The sequence below is a fragment of the Chrysochloris asiatica genome, unplaced genomic scaffold (genome assembly GCF_000296735.1).
Source record: "Chrysochloris asiatica unplaced genomic scaffold, ChrAsi1.0 scaffold00013, whole genome shotgun sequence".
In the NCBI taxonomy this organism is placed as follows: domain Eukaryota; kingdom Metazoa; phylum Chordata; class Mammalia; order Afrosoricida; family Chrysochloridae; genus Chrysochloris; species Chrysochloris asiatica.
Window position 1 is genome coordinate 20,077,067 of NW_006408531.1, and position 12,896 is coordinate 20,089,962.

The 12,896-nt window shown below is 40.1% G+C and overlaps 1 protein-coding gene across 1 annotated transcript; it reads right to left on the reverse strand.

Annotated features, from left to right (window-relative positions):
- Positions 1-9,618: 9,618 nt before the first annotated feature.
- TAAR6 (trace amine associated receptor 6) lies at positions 9,619-10,650 on the reverse strand. The gene has a single exon (XM_006834659.1). It carries the CDS (start codon positions 10,648-10,650, stop codon positions 9,619-9,621), a length of 1,032 nt encoding a protein of 343 aa, XP_006834722.1.
- Between the last annotated feature and the right edge of the window lie 2,246 nt (positions 10,651-12,896).

The following is a 12,896-nucleotide window of genomic DNA, read 5'->3' on the forward strand; positions in this document are numbered from 1 at the left end:
GACCCAGGACTGGGCAATGTTTTGTTCTGTTGTACATAGGGTCGCTATGAGTCGGTACCAATGATGACACCTAACAACATATAATCAAACGAGTCCTGGTGTGGTGCCATAGGATAAGCACTCAACCTCAAGGTGGATTTGAACTCCAAGATTGGTGGTTCAAAGTCACCAGCCTCTCCTTGGAAACCTTAAACAGGGTCGCTGTGAGTCGGAAACGACTCGATGACACAAAACAGGAATATATAATAAAAATGCATATTAATTACAAACTGAACTATACCTTAGTATATACATTTTTAGACATGGTTGTTGTTGTTAAGTGTCATCAAGTCAGATCTGATTCACAGCAACCCTGTATAGGGTTTCTGAAACAAAAAATCTTTGCAGGAATAGAAAGCATCCTTTTTCTTTCATAGAATGATGGGTAGATTCTAACTGCTGTCCTTGCGGTTAGCAGCTCCGCTCCGTCATCCACTATGCTACCAGGGTTCCTTGTTTGGGTAACCAGACGTCTGAATTCAGGTCTAAGGAAAGTCCTTCTTATCTTTCAGCTTATGTTGTGGTTGCTGTTGCTAAGTCCCATCAAGTTGGTTACAACCCATAGCGACTCTGTATAGGGTACCGGAAGCTGTAAATCTTTACGGGAACAGAAAGCCTCATCTTTCTCCCATGGAAGTGCTGATAGTTTCAAACTTCTGATGTTGAGGTTAGCAGCCCGACTCATAACTACACACTACCAGGGCTCCTTTCAGCTTATTGTTGTTAAGTGGAGTCAATTCTGACTCTTATCGACCCTGTATCGGGTTTCCAAGGAGTGGGTAGTGAGTCTGAACTGCCGACCTTGATCTTAACAGTCCAGTACTTGTCCTATAGCGCCACACTAGAACTCCTAGAACTTCTTGGTGTTCCTGGACTTGTAGATACATCTGCCTTCATCACTGGTTATCTTCTTCCCCTGTGTGTATCTCTATATCTATTCTGGCCTTTTTATAATTCTGAATTGATTGGGCATAAGACCCACTGTACAATGATATGACCTGATTAAAATAAAAGAAATCCCCTTATTTCTAACCAAGGTTATGTCTACACACAGACGGTGAGGGGCCACAATTCAATCCATAACACTGCCTCTATTTTATGCATCTCTATTACTATAGCTTCCTCCCTTACTCTCACCCCTTTCCCTCTTAGAAGGCATATATGTCTCAGACTACATGATACTGAGTTGAACTTTGACTTGCTTTCCTACATGTAATGCAGGCAGATGGCGCACTTGCTGTTCTTGAGCAGAAACTTAAAATGTTACTGTACAGTTTGGTCTAGTCTTTGTGTTTCTACCCTCTGCCCTTGGCCATGATTGTCTCATATAGGAGCTACCCTGCTCTCCCTGCTGCCAGGGAAATGTTGTGTACTTTAATGGAACCCCAGAAGACATTTTGGGACCAGATAGAAAATACCTGGAGAACTGTAGTAGCCTTGGCCAAACATATTTTAACTATTGAGCCAAATACAAAATCACTCACTGAACTTTTTATTACACAAGCAGAATCCACCTTAATGTGTTACTATTTTTGGCTAAACTCAAACCCTGAGAGTTAAACTTAAATAAAGAGTTTGGTGTTCCATTGAGTACAATGGAGTGCTACAGTGGAAATATGTTCTACTGCATGTTTGGGCTGACAGTTCATAGCGCTGTCTGACTCATTATGATTTCTTGTTGTTGTTAAGTGCCTCCGAATTGGTTCTGACTCATAGCGACCTCATATAGCATTTCCAAGGAGAGGCTGTTCAAATTCACCAGCCCTTCTGGAAACCCTATACAGGGTCGCTATGAGTCAGAACCGACTTGAAGGCACTTAACATTATATAGTGTTTTTACACATCATTAAGTATCACTAACTTTTGTCATAGTTAATGTATTTTTACTTGATTTTTCATGTTTATGTGTTGTCTCCATACTCTGATTCTAAGCCTTGGAGGGCCAGAAGCATGTCTCAGGTTTTTAAAAATATTTACTACAGAGCAGTGCCATCAATTGGAAATACAATGTGAGCTGCACATGTAATTTTAAACCTTTAAGTCACATAAACCCTGGTGGCACCATGGGTTAAGCATTGGGCCTCTAACTGAAAGGTCAGTGTTTTGAATCTATCAGTCAGCTGCTCTTTGGGAGTGAGATAAGGCAGTCTATTTTCATAAAGATTCCCCTACTCAGGAACGCTGTGGAGCAGTTCTTATAGGACCAGCTATGTACTGGAATCAGCTCGAAAGGCAGTGGGTTTGGTTTGCGTAGTCACAGTTGAAAATTTTGAAAAAAATGCGAAAAATATTTTTTATAATATATTTTAATGCCCAATATATTCCAATTTTGATTATTTCTGCATGTAGTTAATATTAGAATTTTATGGATGATATCAAATATAAAATAAATACCAAGAATTTATTTGATAGTAACAAATCAGTGAAATAGATAAGTGTTTCTCAAATATTCCCTCTGGTAAAGAGGTCCTCATGGTTAAATAAATTTTGGAAGTGTATATTTAAACAAAGTTAAACAGGCTTTTGTTAAAAACTGAACTTCTTGGTCTTTTATATGTCAGTCACAACTGGACCAATAAATGAATCCCAGGTGTGGCACTGTAGGATAAGCATTGGACTGCTAACCTCTAGGTACAGAGTTCAAATCCTCCAATCACTCCTGGGAAACCCTATTGTTGTTAAGTGCTGTTGAGTTGATTCTGACTCATAATGACCTGGTGTGGCGCTGTAGGATAAGTACTATATGATAAGCATCACAAGGTAGGCAGTTCAAACTCACCAACTGCTCCTCAGAAAACTCTATATAGGGTTGCTATGAGTTGGGACTGACTCAACAGTATTTAACAACAACAATAACAACATAGGGTTTCCAAGGACCATGTGATTCAGTCTAGTGCTTATCCTACAGTGCCACTCCAGGACTCCGGAAATCCTATACAGGGTTACTATGTGTCAGAACCGACTTATAACAGGTCTTTAGAATACAGTGTGTATTTTTCACTTACAGCACATTTCAATTTAGATCAGCCATAAGTGCCCAATAAAGACATACTGCTAATAACCATTACTTCGATTATAACAGAAAATAGATCCCAAAGAGAGATCTTAATTAACTGAAAAACGGATTGATTTTTAACACCCTTACCCAAATATTCTGCTCTAAGCACGTTGATCTGGTGCTATCAGTCCTGTGTGCTTAATTGTACTTGACCTGCTACTAACTTCCTGTCTTTGAGGAACCTATTTATTTTGCCTAGAAACACCCATCTTAATTTTTTTTTTTTTTATGCTTAAACTAGTGCTCCACTCAGCTAAGGAGTCCTGGTGTGGCACTGTGGGTTAATGTGCCAGACTGCAAAGCCATTTGAACTGCAAGGTCATCAGTTCAAGCTCACTAGTCGCTCCTCGGAAACCCTATACAGGGTCGCTATGGGTCAGAACTGACTTATCGGCACTTCACAACAACAACAACAACTCAGCTAGAATTCTGACTCCTCCAAAGAATCTTCTTTGATCCCTCAGCTTACAGCATCCTGTCTCTTCTTCAAAATCATGCCATTTGTCCATAGCATCGAAATTGTTCCACATCATATAAATTATCTTGTATACCATAATTAGAACAAACATGTCATAAATGCATACAGAATACTATACTAGGGATTAAAAATATCATCTCTATTTTATAAGCCTAACATATCCTAGATGTAAACATACCAACCAAAAATAAAGACAATGTTTATTGGCTGATACAAAATCAGTGATATAGACCCATTTTCCCCAAATATTTTCCTTTGATAATGGCTTTATTATTCAGAATTTAGCTCCTCTTATTTCATCTGGTAAAGAGGTCCACATGGTTAAACAAACTTTGGAACTGTATTATTTAAACAAATATAAGCAGGGTTTTGTTAAATACAGGATTTCTCAGGGTCTTTTATATGCCAGTCACAGCTGGAACAACAAATACCATCATGATAGATGGAGAAACGGTTGAGATTGTCAAAGACTTCATTTTGCTTGGATCCACAATCAATGCTTATGGAAGCAGCAGTCAAGAAATCAAACAATAAGGAGCAGAGGACCCTGGGACCACCGATGGAGAAGAGTGAAGAGCAGAATCCTACCCAGAGAGGCAGTGAGGCCTGGGTTGGAGGGGCTGGGGCCTCGGAATCAGGAGATGGAAAGGGGCTGAGGACTGTGGTGGTGGGGGGGTGCAGGTTTACAGGGTACACCCCTTGGTTGGGTGAGGATGCATGGATAGGATGATAAGTATGCCAACAAAATGATGGATGAAGAAAGGAATGTAAAGCTGATGTTCTCCCATGTAGACGTGCGGAAGGGTTTCTGCCCTCCGCGGGGGTCGTGGGACATGAGCGAATACGCGGAAACGTCAGGTGAAGAAATGAATGAATACAACTCGAGAGGCTTTTCAACTTGTCTTGCTGTCCGGCTATGCTCTCTAGCTTCTGCCCTTGCTTCTGCTTCCTGTTCTCTTTGCTGTCTGCCCTCTGCTCTCTCCCTCTTGCTCTCTTCTGCTCTCTGCTTCTTCTCCCACTTCTGCCTTTCCAGCTCTGTCTCTTCTGCCTCTACTTCCTCTTGCTGCTTCTGCCTTCCTCTGCCTCTGCCAGTTCCTTCTGCTTCCTCCTCCTTTCTTTCTTCTTCCTTCTGCCACTTCTGCCTTCCTCTGCAAGCCCAGCTCAGCAAGTCTTTATTTTTTATACTTAAAATTACACAGTACATACATTGACACTTTTATCTTTTCTTGAATTATTACACAGTTAGTCACAACATTCTTGCACCTGGTCCTTAGACAGCCTTAACAAGAATACTCTGTGATGTTCAGACTGACCTTCATGTTCTTTCCCAGTATGAGATAAAACTGTTTCTTCTTGTTTCTACTAAAAGACTATAAACTTCTATCCTACATAATGTGCTATTATTTTCACAATAAAGGTATTCATTAAATCACTTGGAAGCTATGTGGCATAAAGCTCAACCTGGCTACTTGCTGCAAGAAGTATAGATTATTAAATCAAAACTATCCTTCACTTAAGTTCATTATTGTCTGCTTGTTTACACAGGTGTCTATATGTAGGGGTTTGTGAATTCCAGCTAGTGACTGAATGTGGTGAGGCCTATGGGGGTAGGTCAGCTTGACTCTGATATGCTATCTGCTTTTGTGGCCTCACAAATGCAGTTATTTAGGTTTTCTATGAGAAGGAGTAATTTACACAATTTCTCTTTGCATTCAATCCACAAAGGCTGAAAGCAATTGCTGCTAAACTAGTTTTCCCTAAGATTTGTAGAATTCATAGTGAAAGCTGAGAATATTGCCAAATTATATATTTTTACAAGTAAATTCAGGGCTAACTTGAAGGGAAGATAAGAGTCAGCTTTTGAGAATCATATGCCGTGCATAATGTCTCTCCTCTTAGTGCGGCCTTGCCAAGCACCCAGAGTTAAGCGCTCCCTGCATAGACTATCACACAATTCACAATAAAACATTTAAAAAAAAAAAAAATCAAACAATGCATTGCATTAGGCAAATCTTCTGCAAAAGTATCACATTGAGGACTAAAGTGTATCTAACCCAAATAATGATATTTTCAATCACTTCATATAAATGAGAAAATTTGGCAATGAATAAACAAGATGCATTTGAAATATGCTATTGGAGAAGAATATTGAAAGTACCATGGACTGCCAGAAGAACAAATAAATCTGTCTTGGAAGAAGTACAGACAGAATGTTCCTTAGACGTGACAATAGTAAGGCTCTGTCTCTTGTACTTTGGATATGTTGTCAGGAGGGACCAGTCCTTGGAGAAGGACATCATACTTGGAAAAGTAGAGAGTCATCGAAAGAAGACAATCCCCAACAAGATGGATTAATACAGTGACAGCAACAATGAACTCAAACATAATGACAATTGGTGCAGGGCTGGGCCGTGTTTTGTTCTGTTGAACATACGGTTCTATCAATCGGAAACAACATGATGGCACCAAGCAACTAACTGTGGGATACTAGATAGACCTCAAGAGCAGGGCAGTGTGTATTTAGAAAACAGGAGAAAATGGAGGACGGCCTTCTGGGTGGGGGAAGTGAAGAGCAGATGGGTGGAGATGAGATCATACAGCAAGTCTGCAAACACAACTTAAAGCAGCAGGAAACAGGGATTACCCACCATGGAGAGCATTAGGTGACCACTTCAGGAAGGTTTCAAAGAATGGCTGCATTTTGGGTGGCTGTTTAATCATTTTGTTTCCATAGTCCCTGAGTGTTCTGTGCACTTTTTTTCAGCCTTTATGCTCATGCTATTCCTTCAGTCAAAAAATACCTTCTCTTCCTACAAAAACCCAACTTTTCTATTAAGACTCAGTTTATATGCAACAGTTGATCTGATAATAAGTCCTTTACTTGATCTTATAATCACAAGTGGGTATGGTTTTCTGTGCTCCTCAAATACTTTTATTGTTTAAACCTCCATAAATTCTAGTTATGATTGCTGCTTTGTTTGCTTTTCCCACAAGATATTCTAAGTTCCTTGTTTTGTACTCCTGATAGCTCTGAAGCTAGGTCCTCAGCTATACTAAATTGTGAAACTTATTTGTGAAATGGATGAATAAATGTCTTGTCCTCACATAAATAGATTAGCCACGTCATCAAGCAGGAGTTTTGTACCATATATATATATATATATATATATATATATATATTTTTTTTTTTTTTTTTTTTAAATGACAGCTTATTTTGGAGTCCTGGTATAGTGCAGTAGGATAAGCACGTGACCATAAGGTCATTTTTGAATCACAAAGTCGGCAGTTCAAACTCACCAGCTGCTCCTCGTTAACCCTATACAGGGTCACTGTGAGTTGGAACCTACTTGACGGCACTTAACAACAAGAACATTTTAGAATTATTTTAGATTTAAGAAGTTGGGACATGTATACAGAGAGTTGTCATATTCCCTGCACTCACTTTCCTCTATTACTAACATGCTGCATCAGTATGGTACATTTGTCACAGTGAATGAGCCAATATTGATGCATTATTATTCACTGAAGACCACACTTTTTTCAGGTTTTCTTAGGTTTCACCTAATGTCCTTTCTGTTTTTTATTTGTTTGTTTGCTCCCAGACCCCATCCAGGATGCATTCTATTTACTTGCTTAGCTCTTTCAGGTCCTCTGCACTTTGGCAGTTTCTCAGACTCTCCTTGTTTGATGACCTTGTTAATTTGAAGAGTATTTTCAGGTGTTTTGTAGGCTGCCTCATTATTGGAATTTGTCTGGTATATTCCTCATGAAAAGACTGCAATTATGGGTTTTTGAGAGGAAGACCACAGAGGTGAAATATTACTTTCATGACATCATGCTAAGGGTACATGCTATCAACATGCCTTATCACAACTAATATTAACCATCATCATCCAGCTAAAGTTGTTGTTGTTGTTAAGTGCCATCGAGGTGGTTCTGACCCATAGCGACCCTGTTTAGGGTTTCTGAGGACCGACTGGCAGCTAAAGTAGTGTTTGCCAATTTTTATTTTCCATAGTGGTCAATACCTTATCTTGCAGAGTCAACGCTTCATAAGGAAAAAACTGATACTATCTACCTTTGTGTTCACTTCATCTAGCGCTGATATCAGTACAAAGTAGACATGTGGCCTATATTTGATAAATGTAGGAACAAAATGGAGAATGCCTGAATACCTTTATTGAGTTGTATGTTGTTGTTGAGTGCCGTTGAGTAGGTTCTGACTCACAGTGAACCTGTATAGGGTTTATGAGGAGCAGCTGGTGAGTTTGAACTGCCGACCTAGTTGTTCAAACTGACCTTGCGATCCTGCACTTATCCTATACCATGATAAAACAATTCAACAAAAAACTTGAATGATATTAATGATTCTAGTAAAGTTGCATTAAGCTTTATTAAGAGAGCACATTTATGAGATTTGCTTTGAATGAACAATAACATTTGCTATGTGAACAGAACATAGGATGCTATCCATACCAACTATTCAAAGAGTTTTTAGCAGAAATAGCAGTATTGGGAGAAGCAGTCCAACAGTGAGCCTAACAGTATTCTGGGAGATGCAATGTCTCCTGCTTCTTACATTGGGAAACAGAACAATGACTCAGGGATGACACGAACTTCTTTATCTATCAAAACAGATCGGTCAGGATCATGCCTATATTTGTGAATTTACCCAACACATTGAGAGGTCTCTCACACGTATGAATTGGACACAGTGGCTGAGTTAGTTTGTGCACAGTATCTTAGGAAAATAGCCCGTCTCTTTTTCAGGAATTAAGCACAGTAGACTGAACTTCTACCCAGGAAATTCCCTTGAGAAATTATGAATCCAGTGAGGGCTGTTCACAGATAACATTTTGACAGATGAAAGAGAGTAGAAAACTTCGTAAGGAAAAGAGGAAAGAGTATCAAAGAAGAATAAATATGTTTTCAGGTACATACGGGAACAGAGGAGTGAGTCAGTGGATTCAATGAAGGAAGTTATTGAGAGAGTTGTCTGCAGAGTTGGTATGCTGAACTCTGAGACAGTTATCAAATAGGAATATGATATTTATTTTCCTAGAAATATGCTGCTTGTTGCTGCTGGTGGTGGCTGTATGTGTGTAGTCAGTTCTAACCCATAGCGACCCTGTATAGGATTTCTAAGAGGAGCAGAAAGCCTTATCTTTCTCTCATGGAACAGCTGGTAGTTTCGAACTGCTGACCTTGAGATTAGCAGCCTGCATCATAACCACTAGGCTATTTGTTGTTGTTTGTTGTTGTTGTTGTTAAGTGCCATCGAGTCGGGTCCGACCCATAGCGACCCTGTACAGGGTTTCCGAGGGTGTAAATCTTTACGGGAGTAGAAAGCCTCATCTTTCTCCCGCGGAGCGGCTGGTAGTTTCGAACCGCTGACCTTAAGGTTCGCAGCCCGATTCGTAACCACTACGCTACTGTTGTTGTTAAGTGTTACTAAATCAGATCTGACTAATAGTGACGCTGTATTTGGAGTCGTGGAGTGGCGCTGTGGGTTAATGCACCAGACTGCAAAGCCGTTTGAACTGCAAGGTTGGTGGTTCAAGCTCACCAGCTGCTCCTTGAAAACCCTATACAGGGTCTCTATGGGTCGGAACCAACTCGACAGTACTTAACAACAACAACATATGGAGTCCTGGTGTGGTGTTGTTTGATAAGCACTGGACCGCAAGGTCAATTTGAACCACCAGATGGCAGTTGAAAGTTACCAGTCAAAGGCATCAGCTCCTCAGAAACACCATACAGGGTCACTAGGAGTCCAAATTGACTCAACTGTACTTAACAACAACAGCATGGGGGTTCCAAGGAGAGGCTAGTGGGTTTGAATAGTCAGCCTGTGATTAACAGTACAGTGCTTATCCTACAGCACCACCCCAGGATGAATACCTTAGCAAGTCTGAAAACTTTGTTTATTCTTTTTAATTTAGAGAGCTATCTATTTTCTTGAGTATTATTGGCTTTTTAAAAGTGTCATTTCATTTGGAAATTGTGAAGATATCTTCAATGACCTCAATCCACTTCTTTACATTTATTCAGAAAACAAATTCATGGTTGCTGAATGGTCCTTTAAAACTTGACCACTCACAATCAGTTTTATGGCTTTCCTGAACCATGGGTAAAAGAGAGCATAAATCAAAGGGTTCATGGCTGAGTTATAATAAGCGCACCAGACACAAATCTCATAAATGTAGGCAGGGGTGATGAAGCCCATATAAGCGTCAATTAATGAATCAATACTGTATGGTAACCATGAAATCATAAATGCTACCACAGTGATACCCAGGGTCTTAGCAGCTTTTCTCTCTCTCTTGGCCACTCTGGCTTTGTAACTCTCTGCTGATGATTCTGTTTTGTTATGAGTCGTTTCAATTTTTTTAGCCTGTTGCCTGGCCACAAGGAAAATATGACTATAGAGAATTATCATCACAAGGGTAGGTATAAAGAAGGACAAAAAATCTATCAACACCCAGTTTTGATTTACAACTGTCTGACACCCCCCTATACAGTTTAGAGCACTAGATAATTCCTCTAGACCATCGTCGTTGGCACCTGTGAAGAAGACGGCACCGCTGTACACAACTGGCAGGACCCAGGAGATGCCGATGCATATTCCTGACACAGACACCGTGACCTTGGTAGGATAGACCAGAGGGTCAGTAACAGCGATGTACCTGTCGATGGAGATGAAGCACAAGTGGAAGAGAGAGGAGTAGCAAAATGCCACATCACAGCAAGTGTGGACATTACAAAAGCTCTCCCCAAAGTACCAGCAGCTCTCCACAGACCTTACCATGCTGAAGGGCATCACGGTCACTCCCACCAAAAAGTCAGCACAGGCCAGGGAAGCAATGAGAAAATTAGTTGGAGAATGAAGCTGCTTAAAATGAAGGATTGAAATCATCACCAGAAGGTTTCCAAACACAGCCAGCACAGCGCCACAGCCAAACACTGCATACAGAATCACGCGGGGACCAGGCGAGTAGGGAGCTTTGACACACGATCCGCTCACGTTCTCGTAGCAGAGCTGCAAGGGGACAGGCAGGGATGTGTTGCTGCTCATGATGCTGCTGTTTACACTGAGGGACCGTCTGTCATTGCGATTACTGGAAAAATAGGATTCCAATTTTCAGGGCTCCTGTTAACACATACATACACACATGAATCCATTTGATGCTTGAGTATATATATTTTTTTCAATTTTCTATTTTAATGATAAATGTCAAATGATTTCAATAATAGATAAAATCCAACAAAAATTATGTGGTACAAGATTACTAGGGATTGATTTCAATTAATGTATTGAAATTAACATCCAGTGTTTTTAATTTGATAAAATTCTTTTTTAGCTTTATTTTATTTGTTACCTCTAGAGATCCTCTTTGCAACAGCCACAGATACGAAATGTAATTGTGGAATTGAAGGATCACATTCGATTAGCTTTATACTCTATGAGAGTCTAACTGCATTAGTTCTTAAAGCCTGTTGTCCTTCCAGCTAAGTAAATACCGCCAATGGAAAAGTCCCTAGATGCAATCCCTGTAGTGTAATGTGTGAACGAATACAATTATTTTCAACAGTGACTGTTAAGACAGCTGTTCTATGAAGTAACTCTACGTTAAATTAGATTGGCAATTTTAGGCCAAAGATTTTTTATTCTTTTACTGTGTTCACTTGAAGCATTTCCTCATTATGTCCCTCACCCAATTCCCAATCAGGACTTGCCTACTCTATTGAACTTTTGTTTTTATTGCTATTGTTAAGTGCCATGGAGTAGGTTGTAACTCATGGTGACCCTGAATAGGGTTTCCGAGGAGCAGCTGGTGAGTTTGAACCGCCAACCTTTCTGTTGAGTGATTATCCTATGATGCCACTCCAGGCCTCCAAGGTACAATGCACATTAGGATGCAAGAGAAAATAGGATGCAAGGAACAATACTCAAACTTGCTCTATTTCTCCTGTTAAGAATCATATTTGTATCTGCTTTGTTTACCAAAGAGAAATGTAACATACACTGAGGGTATCTTGAGATGAAAAAATACATGAAAGCATTAAACTACAGCATGTTTAGCTACACCAACATTTCTGAAATAGTACAATTGTCCTTAGTGCTGATACGGAGCCCTGGTGGTACAGTGATTAAGTGCTCATTTGATAACCAAAATGTTAATGGTTCAAACTCACCAGCTTTGCACTGGGAGAAGCGGCAGTCTGTTTCTATAGAAACGGACAGCCTTGGAAACCCTCTGGACGTGCTCTACTCTGTTTGATAGGGTCTGGCTATGTATGAGTGAGAATTCGACTTGATGGCATTGGGTTTGGTCTGTTTTTTATTTCAGTGTTGCTAACAAATGGTCATTGAGTGCATGCTTAAAATGTTTTTCCATACAATGTGAGAAATAGGCAGTAAACCCTGTGACTATATATTGGTTTGTTGTCTCAGATGATTGACTTATCTGCTTCCAATGCTGAAAGAAATCAAGCCAGGAATAAGGGAAAGGAAACTAGAAAAAGAAAGCCAATTGTTGGTGATTTCCTGGAACTCTGGAACACCTCAGGGCAAGGAGCGGCCTGATTCAGAAGAATTTGAGTCTCCTCTCCCTCAAGGGCTATCACTTCAGGGAGGAAAATAATAACAATGTGAACTTGGCTTAAAGCTCTAAAGAACTACAGAATGTGAAATAGTATTCTTAATCCCACTGGCTATTTGACTCCTAACCAATAAAACAAACAGTTTCAACCAAATTACCTTTTAAATTCCTTTTCCTACAACCTGAGTATCTTATTTGGTGAAATAATATCAATTGCTGATATAAACTCTAAAAAATAAACATTGCCATCCGTCAATTATGACTGAGAATGAATGATTTTGGCAGAGTAGAACTGCCTCATAGGTTTTCAAGACTGGCATCTTTACAGAAGCAAACAAACACATCTCTTCCCCACAAAGCGGCTAATGGGTGTGAAAGCTGACCTTTTGTTAGCCGTCCAGTGCTTAACCATATGCCACCAGGGCTCCTTATATACGTTCTAGACTGCTTTTTTTTTTTCAATCCCAGTGCCATTAACATTTGGGATTGGATAATTGTTTGATGTGGGGAATTGTCCTATGTATTGTAGGGTGTTTAGCAACATCACTGGGTCTACTTGTTGTTGTTGTTGTTGTTAGGTGCCATCAAGTCATACTGACTCATAGCGACCTTTTGCACAACAGAACGAAACACTGCCTGATCCTGGGCCAACCTCACAGTTGTTGCCACACTTGAGCCCATTGATGCTGCCACTTTGCCAATCCATCTCTCTGGGGGT